Below are 18675 nucleotides of genomic sequence, written 5' to 3'. Positions count from 1 at the left end.
AGAGCCCAGGCGACTGGCGGGGGGATAAACCAAAGTGGCTAGCAAAGAAAAAGCTTCTCTTAACATAAAGGAACCATCCTTGGCCTCCCCCCCACCCCAACTCCACAGGCTGATAACTCCCTTTCTGCCCCATCAGTGCCCACAGTGGCCCCAAGCAGCAAGATGCATTTAGCGCCCGTGCTCTGTCCTGGCCTTCATCGCTTCTCTTGGGCCAGGGCTCCAGTGGGATCCAGTCCCCCTTTAGCCATTCCCCTGGGTGGCTTCCTTATTCTAGTGACTGGGACAGATCTGTCTCTAGATGGGCCAGGTCTAAGATGCACACACCTGTGTGTGTGTGTGTGTGTGTGTGTCAGTGCATGTGTGCACAAGCATGTGTTTGTAGGTGTGAGCATATCTTGGGGGTCAGGGAAAGGTCTGGCTGCTACCCCAACTCCCCAGTAGCCTAGTAAGTTGTGGAAGTGTGCCTTAATGATACTTTGGTGTCTGGGTGGAGGGAGACAGACAGGAGGGCCCAGCTCTCCTTGGGATTATCTGTCAAGTGACGTCAAGGATGTAAGTGTATGTGTAATGGCAGGTCTTCATTGGGAATACTGTAATGTTCACATTTTCTTCATGTACTGTTGGGAGACCAGGCTGATCTGACCTTTTGACATATTAGGGTCGGCTGTTTCCTCTACTGAGTAGTCTTATATTTCTTTTAGAGACCAGTAGGATTGTCGTCATGGGATTCCAGCTGCTTTGAATACTTCGGAGCCTTGAGTAAGACACATTTGAGCTGCAATGAATACTGCAATCATGGTTGCTGCTGAAACCACAGGAATGGCCTAACGTCCGGCTACAAAAATCCACATAAGACATGAAAAAGCTTAAAAAAAGTTCTTAACACATAAAAATGTGGCTTCCTAGTCTTGGGTCTGTCATGCCAGTGGCAGTAGAGAGACGAGTCTCCCAGCTGCATCCTATAGGCTTGAATCACCATAGTGCCACGAGCTAAGGCTCTTGGTGAGTTTAAGGTTTTGTTCATGCAGACAGAAAAAGTTTTAAAGATACACGGTAAAGCAGGTTCAGATGGAAAAAACCCACTAAACAGGTTGCAGTGTGTTTAACAATGTGTGTAGGCTTAAGAAAGGAAAAAAAGGGTGTATATATATATGTATAGTCATAGAAAATAGTTAAAAATAATAAAGTCTTTAAAGAAAGAGTAAAGTAATATAAAGGAAAATCGCCACATGGAGATGGAAAATGCATTGGGAGTCTGGATCCTGAGTGTTTTTGTGTTGATTTTGAATTTTTGGTTGCCGCTGAATGAATGATAGTTGCTGAGAGACACTGGGTTATGGAAACTGCTAAATTAAACCAACTCATATATTCTAAAAATGCCTTAACTTCAAAATGTAAGTCAAAAATGCATTATTTTGGGAGACAATCTATATTTTTTATTTCCACAGGAAGGGAAAGACCTTAGCTCTTCCAGATTAATAGAGATCAGATTTGACTGAGGGAGAACTCCTGAGTATCTTGGCTACAGACATGGGGAGGAAGCCAAGAAAGACTACAGGACAGGTGACATGTAAGCTGATTCTTTGACATGGGAACAGCTTTGAGATGCAATAAAATATGATCATCCTGTTGGCTACAGGGTCCTCATGACTTACTATTACATGCTGTCCTTTCATATGGCAAGATAGAGATTTGTATTACAGTTTGATTATACAGCCCAAATGGACTTATAAAGTTGACAGATGCCTTTTACCTACTCAAGCATAGAACAAAAAATCGTCTTAAGCTGACTTATGCATACCAGACATTCCATGTTTGTGTTAATGGAGGTATGTATGTTACTTTTGAAAGCTTATGTGTTTTCAGAACATGAGGAGCAGACATAAATGAACATGGATGGCCTAGGTGATCCAGCCTCTCAGAGCATCTCTGTTAAAGTTTCCTCAGAGTTCTACATCCAGGGAAATATAGTGGAATAATCTTTTCGTACACTGTGAAGATGTGTTGCTTCATTGGTTTAATAAAGGGCTAACTTGACCAATAGCTAGGCAGGAAGAGCCAGACTGAGAGAACTCTGGGAAGAAGGGTGGAGCCACCAGTCAGATGCAGAGGGAGCAGGATGTGTAGATGTGGTAAAAAGCTGTGAGCCATGTGGCAGCAGTACATTAGTATAAATGGGTTAGTTTGAGTCATAATAGCCAGTTAGAAACTAAGCTATGGGCAGAGCTCTTATAATTAGTAATAAGTCTCTGTGTGGTTATTTGGGAGCTGGCTGGTGGGACAGAAATTTCCGTCTACAGTAGGGTATCGTGGGGTTGGTCTCATCTGGTTGGTTGAAGGGCTTTTTCAGTAAAGCTGGGTGTGTGAGATGTGTTAGCGCCTTTTTGCACCACTGTGACCAGATACCTCAAAGAAACAACTTACGTGAGGAAAGATCTGTTTTTGTTTGTCCTCATATGCTCAGTCAAGCGTCATAGTGGTGGGAGTGTGGGCAAGAGGCTATTTGTTTCTTGACAGATGGGAGGTAGACTTTCCTGTTTTCAGAACTCAAGTTTCGCTGGACGATGGACGCACCTGGTCACTGAGTGGACGAGGCTGGCACAGTCGTGGGGTGCCATGATGGGTAGGGTGGGGACAGTCACAGAAGAGAAGGTGGGTGGCATGCTGGAGGCCGTGGGATAAACACAGAAGGGAGGACACTGAAAGACCTGCGTGTGCAGAGATTGAGGCACGGGCGTGGTGCTGGGCCGCCATGGTCAGTGCTGCGTCCGAGGGGAGGGGAGCTGGGAATCAGCCAGCATGCATGGTTTTGTAAGGACTTGTGTGACTGTGTCATGTATGGTCCCTGTGCTGTGGCTAGTACATGTGATACCACTGTGATACCCATGTGGACATGTCTCTCTGTGTGTTCTGAGACTCCAGTCTTCATGTGGTTTATGTGTGTGTGTTGTCATGTGTTTATGCAAATGTTACTTTTCATGCAAGCCAGTGACCTGGTGCTGCAATTGGTGTTTGTGTCATGTGACAGTCCCCAGGTTGTGGCCGAAGGCAAGTTGGTCAGTTGCCAGTTTCTGTATGGGCAGTCATGGCTACTGCCTCTGGCTAGCACAGACACTCTGTCTCCTCGAGGCTGTGCCTGTTAGGAGCTGTAATTGATGTCCTCTATAGAAGCCCTGCCTACATGTCATAAAAGCCACATCATAGATGTCCACCATGAGCATCAATGTGGAGATATCTCACCCACACATACACATGTGCTTATCGCAGTATGAACGTCACACATACATGTCACACCACAGAGGTCAGGGCAGGACTCAGATCATCACATCAGGGACGCGTCCAGGAAAACCCAGCTTTAAGTCAGTTGGTCTCAGAGCTGGAGGTTCGGAAGACCTGTCCCATGTTTGGGGTGTTTGTGTTTATATGTTTATAGCACTGATGGAGGTGTAAGGGTTCAGCAGGACAGGACCCTTCCTGGCGTGGGAACCCCTGGGTGGGGTCTAAAGTGCTGTGGGGGCACCGGGAGGAGTAGCGGGACTATGTTAGAGCCAAAACACACGCAGATGTGAGGGAGGTCCTTGGGGTAGGGGGTCTGCCCTTCCTGAGATCATCTCCCAATAAGAAGTTGAGGCAGGGCTGGAGAAATGGCTCAGTGGTTAAGAACATTTACTGGTCTTTCGCAGATTCAATTCCCGTCACCCACACGGTGGCTCATGGCCATCTGTAATTCCAGTTCCAGGGGATCTGATGCCTCTTCTCACTTCCATGTGCTTCTGCACGTGCACCGCACACAGACATACACTGGGGCACACTCACATACACATGAGAGTGATAGATAGTCAAAACTGTAAAAAGAGGGTGGGACAGCTGGAGGCCAACACTTGCTCTAGGATAAACAAGTGGAGAAGCAGGGCCAGACCTGGGAGGAAGAGTTGGCACTGGTTAGGTGGTAGAGGCTAAAGAGGAGTGTTGGCACATCTGCCCAACTATGTCCACAGCAGCGTTATTCGTAATAGCCAGAAACCAGAAGCAACCTCGATGCCCCTTAACCCTAAGAATGGATACAGAAAATGTGGTACATTGACACAATGGAGTACTACTCAGCGGGAAAAAACAACAACAATGGAATTGGCAGGCAAATGGATGGAACTAGAAGAAACCATCCTGAAGGAGGTAACCCAGGCTCAGAAAGACAAACACGGTATATACTCTCTCATAAGTGGATTTTAGACATAGAGCAAAGGACTACAACCCACACCTCCAGAGAAGCTAGGAAACAAGGAGGAATCTAAGAGACATACATGGTCCCCCAGAGGAGGGAAAAGGGACAAGAGCTCCTGAACGAATTGGGAGCATGAGGGGAGGGGAGAAGGGGAGAGGGGAGGAGAACATGAGGGATCAGGAAGGTTGAGTTGGGTGAAGAACAGAGAAAGACAGCAGGGAAAGAGATACCTTAACAGAGAGGGAGCCATTATGGGCTTAACGAGAAATCAGGCACTAGGGAAATCTCCAGGGATCCACAAGGACGACCCCAACTAAGAATCTAAGCAATAGTGGAGAGGCTCCCTTGAATGCCTGTCCCTAGCAGATTTACCCATTTGAAGTTTAAGCCTCCAGGACCTCTGTGCCTACGTTTGCAGACAGGATCTTAAATAGGTGAGTTATAATGAGGGTTAGGGTGTACCTCCTTCAGCCTGACCGTGCACTTAGGAGAAGAAATCAGGACACAGATGCACACAGAGGGATGGTCTGTGAGTGCAGTGAGATATCCACCCTGCCCACACCTGTAGCACCGACCACGCCCACTGGGCGTGGTCAAGGTGTGGATGTGATGGAGAGTGAGTTTTAGGTCTGAGGTGTGAGCAGGTGACTCTCTCTCACTTCCGGTCGGGTCAGGGGAGAGAAGCCTGTGTGGATGCTTAGAGTAGGGAGTTGCTTCTTGTGTAAGTGACTTCTCCCCGAATAAAATTATATTTAACCTACATTGAGGCTGGTCCCCTGAATCTTGATCCGTGCACCCGGATCAAGGACGCACGGAGGAGACAGCCCCGCTGAGAACCCACCCTGTCAACACCCCATCTGGGACTTCTCCTAGGGCTTGAGACAGTAAACATCAGTTATGGAGGCAACGGCATCCCTGTCCTTTGTCCACAGCAGCCTGAGGCCACCGGAGGCACGTGCTTCTCGGCTGGTGTGGGAGGCTTTGCCTGGCCAGCCTGGAGGCCACCCTGGCCTCCCAGCCTGCCCATGGCAGCCTCCAGCTTGGAAGGAACTATCTGAAGGGAGGAGGTGCCCAAGGTCTTGATGGTCTGGAGCCCAGCTCTGATTGACGCACTGGGGGAGGCTTGGGAGGACACAGGACCAGGAGGGAGGTAGAGGGGCCTGCATGGCTCACTGGTCTGCCTAATTGTGCCTTGTTTCTGAATGTCAGGACTGGTCCACACAAGCAGGGCACAGTGAGATACAGAATACTAGAAGAATGTTTTATTGTTGAAAATACCAAAACAACAGCAACACACACACACACACACACACACACACACACACACACACACACACACACACACACACACACAGACCTTAAAGACGTTTACAGTCTCCACAAGAAAAAGGTTGCTAGAGTAGAGGTCCAAGTCTTCTAAGCCTTTCCTAGAAGTCACAGAAGGGCAGGCACCTACTTTTTCTTCCTGTCTGCAGACTCTGACTTCCCACTAACCCTGAGAGATGATGGAGAAGCAGGCACAGGGATACTGTCCCTTGGCCACAGCAGCCCTGGTACCCCAGCTGTGTCTTCCTGGATGCCTGCTCCAACAGGTGTCCTCTCCTGGAAGTGGCCCGGTCTGGACACTGGGCCCGCAGGGTAGACCAGCTGCACCGTGACTCTTCTAATCGGCCCTTCCCATTCCTTCCCTGTTGCTCCCTGGCCTTCTGTTTTTTTGGGGGGGCGTGGTGGGAGGGTTGACTGGAATCTTCTCACCACAGCTCTCTCCTGGCTGATCACCCAGGCAGTACTTGGAGGCCTCTGCACTTGTCCCTGCTAGGCCTTTGCAGAGGCCAGGCGATGCAGTCCTTCTGAGCGTCTTGCCAGAGTGTGGCTGGGATCTCTCTGGAGGTGGCAGTGGCCTTGTCTTGAGGTTTTCGTGGGTTGGATCCTGCGTCTGAGAATCCCGCACGTTGAGTGGATGGCTGGAAGAGGGCCCTGCGAGAGGACTCCCATCCTCAGGAGGCTTGTCCCAACACTTTGAGAGGCACAGGCCGGTTCCTCAGCCTGGAGTCCACAGGCGTTCCAGGAAGGAAGCTGCCCAGCATTGCTGGCGTAAAGGCTACCAGAGTGACCTTCCGAAGTCTCTTCTGGGGCTCCCTGGTCTTCCTAGCAGATGTCTCCTTTCAAGGATTTAAAAACTTTGCTCTTTCTGGGAAACCCCTCTCAGAGGATGGTTGGGTCAGGACAGCTCCGGGGCCTGTCCCCGTGCAGCTGGACTCAGGCAATGTGGGCTCCCAGCTTCTCCTGGGTGGAGATTCTGAGGTCTCAGATGCTCTGGTGCTGGTTTGGAGGGAGACAGTCCTTCTGGCCCCAGCCCGCTAGTTATCTGGTAGCTGCTGTGGAGGTGTTGTCCGGGTCTGGGACAAACCCTGCTGCCCACATGGTCCTCCAAAGGGTCAACAGTCGAGAGTGATGATTCGGAGAGGGGTGGGCTCAGAGGATGGCAGAGTCACAGGGTGGTGTGGATGGACGGGGTTCCGAGGGGGCTACGAAGCTCTCATCATCCCAGAGGAAGTGGCTTAGGCTCCCTGCCCAATCATGTTCCTGTAGTCAGGAGAGATTGCCTGCTTCATCTCTACCACTGAGGAGAAGATCCACTTTACCTGTGGGGAGGTGAGAGTGAGTCAGAGACCACACCCAAGCTCGTGGGTGAAGCAGAGGCCCCTCCCTCCTGTGGCTCCTTGCATACGGGTAGGAAATTGGGGATGGTAAGTGTCCAGGGTGGGGTAGACTAGGAGACAGTGTGGAGACACTGTGGGGGTTGAGATTGGGATGGTGTGGAGTAATAATAATAATAATAATAATAATAATAATAATAATAATAGTAATAATAATGTAATAAGCTTGAAGCCTACTACATTGGGCCACGGTGAGGCTAATAGGGGCATCAAGAGGGGTGGTGTGGTAGTTATCATGGGACAACAAGGGGCATCATGAGGCGTAGCGTGGAACACAAGGAGGTTTCATAAGACAGAATAGGGATAGCTTGAGGCTCACACGGGATGTCACCAGAGACAACATGATAGCGTGGGGGCACTGTGGGGAGTCACCGTGTGCGACGGCAGCACAGGGAATGGTGGGAATGGTGGGAATGGTGTGGGGACAGAGTGGGGGGCAGCAAAGGGACATCATACTGCATCAGGGGAGGAGTGTGGGGGTGCTGGGGGGATGGCGCCCACCTTGAAGAGTGTGACGCACCTTGAAGAGTGTGACGGTGGCGCTGTAGCACACGCTGAGCAGGAAGAGGGTGATGAAGATGGTGATGGTCGTCCAGAGCCCGTCCAGCTCCCCGTCCTGGGCCTCAGGACACCCGTCATCCAGTTCGAGCTCTGCACGGAGAAGGGGCCGTCAGTGTGTGTCCCAACAAGATGGGGCAGAGAGTGATTCCCTACGTGGTAGGTGAGGCTGCATGGGGGCAGGGGAGAAAGGGCCAGCTGGGCTGGACCAGCAGACCCTCCCCGGGGCCAGATCTCCTTTCTGTTCCCTCTAGGGCATCGGCCTCAGTTGCTCTCACCTGTCTCCAAATTTGCCAGACACCAGGGACCTGACAGTAGCCTGGATTGTGCGGGGGCCCTCCTTTTGTTTGGCCCTTCGTTGTGGGAGAAAGTGGCTGGGGCGTAGGGCCTGCGGCCACAGTGGCCGGTAGCTATGCAGCCTGCCTAGCCCTTAGCTCATCCCCTCCTCCTCAGCAGAGCCTGTGCCTGGCCATGCCTGGACTTCAGGGAATTCTACACCGCGAAGCCATCCGGACCACTATGGCTGTGGGCTGTGTAGTTTATGTGGGGTTGCAACATGACCCCGAGGGGCCAGAGACAGACTTGGCTTCAGAGAGCTTGTGCTGAGCGTGCGGAAAGCAGGCGCCCTCAGAAGAGGAGAGATGTGTTTGATTGCACCGGCACAGATGTGGACATTAAGGTGGTGGTTGCGGAGTACCCTGATATATTGCTGGGTGTGGGTGTTGTTCAGTGCACACAGACAAGGTCACAATGTGTTAGGTGCGTGTGTTGTACATGTGCCATACGGACTGGGCGATGATCAGCAGGCTGGATTTAATGGGCCAGGGTTCAGCACGCGTGTGGGTATCTGGTAGTCTCTCTCTCTCTCAGGGCACCATGAGCCATTTGCCTCGGTGCCCTGTGGCGTAGGAGTGCGTGTGCAGTGGGCGGGCAGTGTCCCTGTGGGTGTGCAGACCTAGCCCGTGCAAAGCTGCCTGAGTTGAGTGTAGTGTTGGCAAGGGTCTCTGGCATGCCCCTGGATAGGGAGGAGGGGGAGGGGGACAAGAATAGACTGAGGGAGGTGGGGTTTGGGTGTTTTCTTCCTTGGGGGTTTTCTAGGTGTATTTCTCTGTCTAGCAGCAGCTGGTTAGCGGGAAGGCAAGGAATCGAGACAGCCTAAGGCTAAGCCCTGGCACTCCAGGTCTGGAAGACTCGTGAGCTCCGGGTCTGGAAGTGCAGAAACATCATTCTCTTCCTAAAGACAACTTAGGCATTAAACCCTGGCCAGACCTCTCAGCCCATGACCTTGCCTCTACGTCCCGGAAAGAACCACAGTTTCACAGGGTCCCAGGGCAAGTACTGGGTGCTTTATTTATACAAGGGAAGGGTGGAGGAGGGTGCCAGTGTTGCTTAGGACCTAAGAGCTTTCCGGGTGCTGAGCTCAATTACCCAGAGACCGGGAGATGGCCTTCGTTGTGTGGTGGTTACGCAGAGCCTCATGTAGCACGGAGCAGACGTAGATATTTCCCTGTTCCCAACTGCTCTTGGGCACATTGAGCTTGCTGTACATGAAGTAAGAACCGTCGGTGTCCAAGACAGGCGAGGTGTTCTTGTAGTTCTGCTCTGGTTGCCCATTTTTCTCCCACTCCACATGGACGTCCGCGGGGAAGAAGCCTGTGATCATGCAGGTCAGGCTGACCACCTTCTGGGTCATCTGTTCCGTAGGCGGAGGAAGGGTATATACCTGTGGTATTCGGGCTTGCCCTGTGGGGTTAGAAGTAGGCATGGAGGTCGTTAAGTGGAAAGCTGTTCTGTGTGTATCTCAGGCCCTGTTCTCTGTGTATCTCACACACCTGCCCCATTAACTATGCGTAACTCACCTCTGGGTTTGGAGATGGTTTTCTCAATGGGGCTCGGGAGGGCTTTGTTGTTGACCTTGCATTTGAACTCCTTGCTGCTCAGCCAGTCCTGGTGCTGGATGGGGAGGGAGCTGACCACGCGGTAGGTGCTGTTGAACTGCTGCTGCCGGGGCTGTGTCTCAGCTGTCTTCACTTCTACATTGTTTACAAACCAGTTGAACTGGACGTCTGGTTCATCCTCGCTCACGTCCACCACCACGCACGTGACCTTGGGGGTCAGGGAGATCGTGAGCACATCCTTGGGATTTGGGGGGAAGATGAAGACGGATGGTCCACCCAAGAGGTCAGGAGCTGATAAGAGACGGAAATGGATCAATACCTGGGTCACTCTCCAGTATAGGGACGCTCAGGGTACTTGTCATCCTCCTGGGCCTGGAGCACAAGGCCTAGTGACTTACCTGGACACTTGGGACACAGAGTAGGTAGAGAAGTACATGATCTGGGCTCTGGAGAGAGAAGGTTGGATGTTACTGGGGTTTGGAGGAGAGAAGGCACCAAGCTGGAGAGGGGAGAGTTTGTCTCTGTCATGAGGTTAGGCCAGGAAATGACCCTTGGTGGGTTGAGACCCCAAGGACAGGGATATCTATCTATCCCAGAGGATCACTCCTTGGGTTGGATGGTCATAGGCAGAGGCCTCTGGGAGAGAGGCAGAGACAGGATCTCCCACTGTCCTGGGCTGAGGTCCCCTCCCTGGCGATGGCAGCCCAGCCTGGTTGGTCTAGGTAGGCAAACGCCTCAAGCCCCACCTCTAGTGAACTCCTTCTCCCCTGGCTGTCCTCTCACCGATTTTCTTGTCCACCTTGGTGCTGCTGGCCGGGTGGGCTACATTGCAGGTGACGGTCTGGCTGGGCCAGGTGCTGGAAGGTACAGTCACTGAGCTGCTGAGGGAGTAGAGCCCAGAATGCAGGACCGATGGGAAGGTGTGCACGCCGCTGGTCAGGGCTCCAGAGTTCCAGCTCACGGTCACTGGCTCAGGGAAATAGCCCTTGACCAGGCATCCCAGGGTCACCGTGGTGGAGTCAGGGGTGCCTCCAGGAGCCAGCGGATAGACAGATGGGGCTGTTGTTGTGGCTGCAAGACAGGAGGAAGTGTGAGCTTGTCTGACATGGGTGGGCTCAGATATTTGGAGAGGCCCTGGCCTTAGCTGTTCTCTGAAGACTGTGTCTTCTTGAGTTGCTCTGAGACAATTAGGGTCAGCAGCTTCCACCTGCAGACCGTGGACTCTGACCCTAAAATCTTTTCAGGTCACTTTATTTTATGTGTATGAGTATGTGCACTGTGAGTGAGTGTGTGTGTGTGTGTGTGTGTGTGTGTGTGTGTGTGCGCCTGGTGCCCGTGGAGGTGAGAAGAGAGAGTTGGATAGCCTGAAACTCGAGCTGCAGAGTGTTGTAAGCTGCCATGTGGGTACTGGAACCGAACCGGGGTGCCCCGGAATAGTGGCAAATGTTTCGAACTGCAGAGCCATCTCTCCAGCCCCAGGAGCCTTGACCTTTGCAGGAGCCCCTCTTCAATCTTCCCCTCTTCTGCCAGCTTGGCTCCTCAGTCTGCACTCCTGGTCCCTCTCCGTGCCTTCGGCTCCTCTCTCCCCCTGCTTCCTGAGGACTGCTGCCAGCCCCCTACCCTGCACATTCTGAGTGCAGGAGGCCTTTCCGTTTTTTTGCCTGGCTGGGGGTTCTGCCCCTTGATCTATGCAGCTCAGACCTCAGCTAACCCACCCCCTCCTGTCTTATTCTTTACGCTGTGCTGGGTCCTCCCTGGCAGTGCTCATACCGCCAGGCCCCAGAGAAGTTCCTTTCTTTTCCCAGTAGCTCTTGGAATCGGAGTGTACAACCCATTCTTCAGGAAGGCACCTAGTCTCCCATCCCTTCTGACTCTGGCTCCTCCTCCTCCTCCTCCATTTCTTTTCAATAGCACATTTCTTCTTGCGTATATTAGAACTCGCATTGAACAATGAGTTATGGGTTGCAAAAGAGGACGCACTTTTGCATCTGTCTTCCCTGCCTTTGTTTTTGCGGAACAAAACCACACACAGATGCTATGATTCACTCTTCTTACTCCCAGACCTTTCTGGTTTTCCCTCCACCCTTCTCGAACCCTCCCTTCCGCAACCCCTAGCTCAAGCTCTGACAGCTACCTTACCTCTCTTCTGTGGGTCAATTCCGGGCATAACTGATGCCGCCACAACAGGTTTGACCCTCACACCCTCCCCACCCCCGTACTGCTTCAGGTTGCCATAAGCGCCCAGGATCATAGCTAGGGCCTCTGATACTAGAACTGTAACCCACATGCTCGCACTCCAACCCCCCCATATATCTGGGGGGCCTGCCCCCGGCCCCCCACCAACCCAACTCCTCAGTAGCTTCTTGTGGGTCTTTCATACTCCTGTCTTCTCCAACTCTCCTGTAGCTATGCGGTCTTGTCTCTTTCACCCCGCCCCCTAGGGGAGAGCTACTGGGGCTTGCCTGGGTTCCAGAACTTCCATCTGTCCTACCTAGAGCCTTTGTAGCTCTGCCCTGATCCTCTAAACTCCTGGGGCTGCTCTGGGACCCTGACTTTGATACCCACCATAGCTCGGTGTAAATGCTCAGCCTGCCCCTCACTCCTATCTGCTCCGGGGGTTTTCTTAGTTCTTTATCTCCTGGGTCTCCCTGGACCACCATCAACTCCACCTGCTCCAGACAGCATGAAGCGGCTCAGCTCAGCCCCCCCACACTTCCAACAGACCCAGATATCCTGGAGCTGCTTGACCTGGGTCCCCACACTCCTACTAATCCAGCTCCCCGCTAGCTGCTTGGCTTAGTCCTCCACACGACCACTAGTCCTTACTCATCTGAAGCTGCTTGGCCAGGTTCCTCTCACACAGACATGCCCGAGCTCTCCTGTAGCCATCAGCCTAAAACTCCCATAGGGCCCGGTTTTCCTACAGCTGTTTGAGTTGCTGCTGCAGATTCTCGCCTGCCACAGTCCCTCTGTAGCTGCTTCCTATGTCTTCCCCTACCAGCCCTAGCTCCCCCAGAGCAGCCAGGTCAGGATCCTCACACTCTCACCTGCCCGGACTCCCCCAGAGCAGCCAGGTCAGGACCCTCACACCCTCACCTGCCCGGACTCCCCCAGAGCAGCCAGGTCAGGACCCTCACACCCTCACCTGCCTGGACTCCCCCATAGCAGCCAGGCCTGGTCCCTCACATCCTCACCTGCCCCAATTACCCCAAGTAGCTAAGTCTAGTCAATCGCACCTCCATTTGCTCCAGCTCCCCCATAGTTGCAAGGTCTGGTCATCCACACCCCAACCTGTCCCTGCTCCACCACAGCTGCTATGTCTGGTCTCTTACAACCCACTTAAGCTAGCTCCCCCATTACTCCTAGGTCAGGACCCTCACACCCCAACCTGCCCCAGCTACCCCATAACAGCTAGGTCAGGACCCTCACACCCCAAACCTGCCCCAGCTATCCCATAACAGCTAGGTCAGGACCCTCACACCCCAACCTGCCCCAGCTACCCCATAACAGCTAGGTCAGGACCCTCACACCCCAACCTGCCCCAGCTCCCCCATTACTCCTAGGTCAGGACCCTCACATCCCAACCTGCCCCAGCTACCCCACAGCTGCTAGGTCAGGACCCTCACACCCCAACCTGCCCCAGCTACCCCATAACAGCTAGGTCAGGACCCTCACACCCCAACCTGCCCCAGCTACCCCATAATAGCTAGGTCAGGACCCTCACACCCAAACCTGCCCCAGCTACCCCATAATAGCTAGGTCAGGACCCTCACACCCCAAACCTGCCCCAGCTACCCCATAATAGCTAGGTCAGGACCCTCACACCCCAACCTGCCCCAGCTACCCCATAACAGCTAGGTCAGGACCCTCACACCCCAACCTGCCCCAGCTCCCCCATTACTCCTAGGTCAGGACCCTCACATCCCAACCTGCCCCAGCTACCCCACAGCTGCTAGGTCAGGACCCTGACACCCCAAACCTGCCCCAGCTACCCCATAATAGCTAGGTCAGGACCCTCACACCCCAACCTGCCCCAGCTACCCCATAATAGCTAGGTCAGGACCCTCACACCCAAACCTGCCCCAGCTACCCCATAATAGCTAGGTCAGGACCCTCACACCCCAAACCTGCCCCAGCTACCCCACAGCTGCTAGGTCAGGACCCTCACACCCCAAACCTGCCCCAGCTACCCCATAATAGCTAGGTCAGGACCCTCACACCCCAACCTGCCCCAGCTACCCCACAGCTGCTAGGTCAGGACCCTGACACCCCAAACCTGCCCCAGCTACCCCACAGCTGCTAGGTCAGGACCCTCACACCCCAACCTGTCCCAGCTACCCCATAACAGCTAGGTCAGGACCCTCACACCCCAACGTGCCCCAGCTACCCCATAACAGCTAGGTCAGGACCCTGACACCCCAAACCTGCCCCAGCTACCCCACAGCTGCTAGGTCAGGACCCTCACACCCCAAACCTGCCCCAGCTACCCCATAACAGCTAGGTCAGGACCCTCACACCCCAACCTGCCCCAGCTACCCCATAATAGCTAGGTCAGGACCCTGACACCCCAAACCTGCCCCAGCTACTCCACAGCTGCTAGATCAGGACCCTCACACCCCAACCTGCCCCAGCTACCCCATAATAGCTAGGTCAGGACCTTCACACCCCAAACCTGCCCCAGCTATCCCATAACAGCTAGGTCAGGACCCTCACACCCCAAACCTGCCCCAGCTACCCCATAATAGCTAGGTCAGGACCCAGACACCCCAAACCTGCCCCAGCTACCCCATAATAGCTAGGTCAGGACCCTGACACCCCAACCTGCCCCAGCTACCCCACAGCTGCTAGGTCAGGACCCTGACACCCCAAACCTGCCCCAGCTACCCCATAATAGCTAGGTCAGGACCCTCACACCCCAAACCTGCCCCAGCTACCCCACAGCTGCTAGGTCAGGACCCTCACACCCCAACCTGCCCCAGCTACCCCATAACAGCTAGGTCAGGTCCCTCACACCCCAACGTGCCCCAGCTACCCCATAACAGCTAGGTCAGGACCCTCACACCCCAAACCTGCCCTAGCTATCCCATAACAGCTAGGTCAGGACCCTCACACCCCAACCTGCCCTAGCTATCCCATAATAGCTAGGTCAGGTCCCTCATACCCCAACCTGCCCCAGCTACCCCATAACAGCTAGGTCAGGACCCTCACACCCCAAACCTGCCCCAGCTACCCCATAATAGCTAGGTCAGGACCCTGACACCCCAACCTGCCCCAGCTACCCCATAACAGCTAGGTCAGGTCCCTAACACCCCAAACCTGCCCCAGCTACCCCATAACAGCTAGGTCAGGTACCTAACACCCCAACCTGCCCCAGCTACCCCATAACAGCTAGGTCAGGTACCTAACACCCCAACCTGCCCCAGCTATCCCATAACAGCTAGGTCAGGACCCTCACATCCCAACCTGCCCCAGCTACCCCATAACAGCTAGGTCAGGACCCTCACATCCCAACCTGCCCCAGCTATCCCATAACAGCTAGGTCAGGACCCTCATACCCCAACCTGCCCCAGCTACCCCACAGCTGCTAGGTCAGGACCCTCACACCCCAAACCTGCCCCAGCTACCCCATAACAGCTAGGTCAGGACCCTCACACCCCAACCTGCCCCAGCTACCCCACAGCTGCTAGGTCAGGACCCTGACACCCCAAACCTGCCCCAGCTACCCCATAACAGCTAGGTCAGGACCCTCACACCCCAACCTGCCCCTGCTCTGCTATAGCTTCTCAGATGGGTTCCCAGAGCTCCTGGGCTACTTCCCTCCCTCATTATTTCTGGCTTCCTGCAATTTCTAAACCTCGCCCTCTACTCCTCCAGTAACCTCAGCTTCCCAGCAGCTGTTTGTCCTGCTCCCTGTTCCCTCAGCTGCCCCTGCTCCCCCACCCCTGCTGCGTTTGGTCTTCCACAGTCCACCCTGTCCTGGTTCCCCTCTAGCGGCTCCTGCTGTCGCTCTACCCGGAGCTGCCCAGCCTCATTCCCTTTCTTCCACTTGTTCCATCCCCTCGTTGCTGCTGGACCTGGCGCCATGCTCCCAGCAGCCCCGTCTTCCTCAGGGTGCTTGTTTTGGTCCTTTCTAGCAGCTTTGATTCTCCTGTACCCGCCCAGCCTGGTCCCACAGCTCCTGGGGCCGTCTTGCCAGCTTTGATATACCTTAGGCCTCCTGTAGTTGCTCATCTGGGTCCCCTACACCCCGTGTTATTCCCTGTACTCTCCCTTTTAACTGCTTGGCTCGGTCCCCAGATTGGCTACTGGGGCTACCCTAGACCCCAGCACTTTCCTCTTACGCTCCCTCCCCAGTTACTGCTCTGCCCTGGTCTCTCCCGAGCCCTCAGTACTGTTGCTCCACCCCTTCTGTAGCTGACAATTTGGTCCTCAGAGCTTCTGGGGCTGCCTGTTCCCCGGTTATGTAATTCTCTCCAGTTCCCTTGTAGCTGCTCAGACTGGTCCCCTAAGCTCCCGGGGCTGCTCCGGGACCCAAACTCTGCAATTGTCTCAGTATCCCTATAGATGCTCAGCATGCCCTCCCAGCTACTAACTGCTCTGGATTTCCTGAGAAGGTTTTCCTGGTCCCTGGGGTTGCCCTGGACCCCTTGTTAACCTCACTTGACACAGCTCCCGCCTGCTTCTGCAACCCCTTAGCTCGACTCCCATACCTCTCCTTCAGCTGCCTGGCTTGGTTTTCCTGACTCCCATCAGCCCCAGATTTCCTGTACCTGCCCTCTGAGCATTTGGAGCTATTGTGACTCTTGAGTAGTCTTGCCCTCCAGAGCCCACCTGAAGCTGCGCTGCCTGGTCCCCAGAGGTCCTCTGGCAGGCTCCCTCCTGCCCAACTTACCTTCATTCTTCGTCACTCCTGGAATCTGCTCTCTGATGCTGGACTTGACTCCAGAACCGCTGGGCGTTCCGCTCTTACTCAGGCTCTCTCCATCAGATGTATCAGCCGGATGAGTTCTAAGGACATCCCTTTCCTCCCCATCTTCTCTTTACCCTCTCTCGGTTCTGTAGGCCTCTGTCCTCCCCTTGTCCTCTCCTGGGTTCCCTTTTCCCTGCTGGTTCAGCTGCCTTGGGTCTATTAGCTTCTAGGCCAGGCCAAGCCCACCCCCCAGGTTTCTGGGTCTATGCGGTCAACTCCTTGAGGCTTGCTCTGGTTGTCTGTGGGCTTTCACAGCTTTAGTGGTCTGTGCGTCTGTCCATGGAATCCCTGGAGACTGTCTGGTTGACACCGAGCTTCAGACAGACACCTTTCCTTTGTAATAGATAGGCCACGCCTTCCCGTCCTCCTGTGATCTGCTGTCTGTTAGGAGAGGCCGGCTGCTGTCCCTAGCTGTGGCTTTTTCCAGATGCAGCCTTCTCTGCTGACCACGCTCCCATGTGGGGGCGTGTGAAGCCGAGTGCTGCGCTTCTTGCTTTGGCTCTGGGCTGCTAACGGCTCGGCTCTGAGCTCTGTGTCATTCTCCCAGGATTCACAGTCCTTGCCCCAGAGGTGTGAATGCCACACTTCTCCCAACCCAGCACAGACTAAGAACAGGATTGAAACTTGGTGACACGGGACACTTCCTGAAGTTCCTCTTTCTTCTGGTGGTTTCAGTGTCTGGGGCAGGGAGAGCCAAGGGGGAGTCCAGATATGGTCTAGGTTACATCATGTAGGGGTGGGTGAGGTTGTACTTTTGAGACCCACAGGAGGTGTGAATCCTGGCTGTCACAACCTAGAGCCCCAGGTTGGCTGAGTGATTATGTCTGCTCTTCCTGACCACCTCTTTGGAGAAGCCTCTCACTCAGGTCTGGCACAGCTATAGACCCAGCCTAGGTGGTAACCTCTGCCATTCCCTCTCTCCAGTTAGTGCCGTCTCAGGAGAGGCCAGAAGTATCTGTGCAAGCAGTGGCTCGTGTGGCTCTTGTGGTGGCGAAGAGAAGCAGGGTTCAGAAGTGGCTCTTAGCAGAACTGAGAGGGTATCTGGACAGGAAGGGTCTCCAGGGCTGGAACAACATGGGTTTCATTTCTGGGGTCTCACAGGAAACAGGTATCAGGAGGAGTACTAAGGGTAGCTAACCCTATACTGGGTAGAAGAAAGTCCATTGGGACCAGAGCAGATGCCGGCAGGGTAAGGGTTTGGGGTACAGCAAGACCCTGGGACTAAGAGTAGGGGCCAGGGTTAGAGGGAATAGAGACTGGCCAGGCTCTTTAAGAGTAGGGGTCCATACTCTCCTATAGGACCCAGGACTGCATGGAGAAAAGGGCTCCTCTAGGCCAGACAGCACACTCACCCATCACTCCTTTTTGTTTTCAGCCAGAAATACGGCCCTGTCCATCTAGTCCCCGGTTCCCATGGTGACCCGGGTTGACTTTCCTGAGCCAGTAACTACGTCTTGGAACTCTGGAGCCCTGTCTGGTGGTATGTGCAGCTTTTCACCTTGTAGCTGAAGTTATCTTCTGTCAGTATCTCAGGCAATTATGCTCGCTAGCACCTGAACCAGCCAGACTGCCACCTGCAATGTAACCCATCTGGCCGGCAAGATGAACAAGGGAACTGCTGAGAGGATGTCCTGCAGAGGGCTGGTCCATCGGAAGTCAGGCTTACGTCATCCTCTTCCCTAGATCACCCAGGATGAGCAGCTGTGTGTAGGGATGGGACTTCAGCCCAAAGCACAGGGACTTCTGTGTGTCTCTCTTTGTCCATGGCCCTCCTATTTGGAGAGTAGTTTTCTGGGCTGGGTGTCCATGTCCAGGAGTGGGCGTGGGTCTTGACCTGCCAGCATCATTCAGGAGCGACTGACTTGGCCTGAGCACACGTTAGAACTAAGCTCTCACCCACACCCCTTAGTTCTTTCTCTCCCCCAGATCCCAGGGACACTCAGCGTGTTTTCTTTCTGTAGGACCCAGAGGCCCTGGGTCCAAACCTGTGCCTGAGTGTCTAGGTGAGTCGCCATCCCTTGATCTTAGCTCCTGAGATACACTACAGTAGAAGGTGGCCCAGGTGATGACCGCCCATCTCCTCTCCTCACCAGTTCCTGATCTCCTGATCGGACCGTCATCTTCCCCCTAAAGCACCAGCGTGCACGCACGAGCTCCCTGACTCCCAGGATCACATGTGTGGGGGTGGACGCTAGCCAGGATGACTCCAGGGTCTGTTACAGTGAGCTCATGGGAGAAGCGGAGATGCATAAAGCTCAGACGCAGCCCCCAGAGGAGCGGTGCAACAGCACCTTGTGTGTAGTTAGC

General features: G+C 54.1%; 1 non-coding gene and 2 gene segments (V, D, J or C); all 3 read right to left on the bottom strand.

Moving 5' to 3' along the window:
- Nucleotides 1-5940: 5940 nt before the first annotated feature.
- LOC121139217 lies at nucleotides 5941-7606 on the bottom strand (the record flags this gene model as incomplete). The annotated part of the segment is given in 2 exon segments: nucleotides 5941-6867; nucleotides 7463-7606. Coding segments are annotated over 2 exon segments (228 nt in total), but the record flags the coding sequence as incomplete, so codon positions are not given.
- A 1220-nt stretch (nucleotides 7607-8826) lies between these two features.
- Nucleotides 8827-18488, bottom strand: LOC106020983. The segment is given in 6 exon segments: nucleotides 8827-9243; nucleotides 9360-9689; nucleotides 9797-9844; nucleotides 10182-10469; nucleotides 16291-16438; nucleotides 18459-18488. Coding segments are annotated over 6 exon segments (1236 nt in total).
- Nucleotides 11310-11435, bottom strand: LOC121139614. Its single transcript, XR_005876524.1, has one exon. It is a non-coding gene; the product is annotated as a small nucleolar RNA SNORA40 (small nucleolar RNA).
- Nucleotides 18489-18675: the final 187 nt, after the last annotated feature.

Source organism: Mesocricetus auratus, unplaced genomic scaffold (assembly GCF_017639785.1).
Source record: "Mesocricetus auratus isolate SY011 unplaced genomic scaffold, BCM_Maur_2.0 Super-Scaffold_15014, whole genome shotgun sequence".
NCBI lineage: Eukaryota > Metazoa > Chordata > Mammalia > Rodentia > Cricetidae > Mesocricetus > Mesocricetus auratus.
This window is presented reverse-complemented; position numbering and strand designations above follow the sequence as displayed.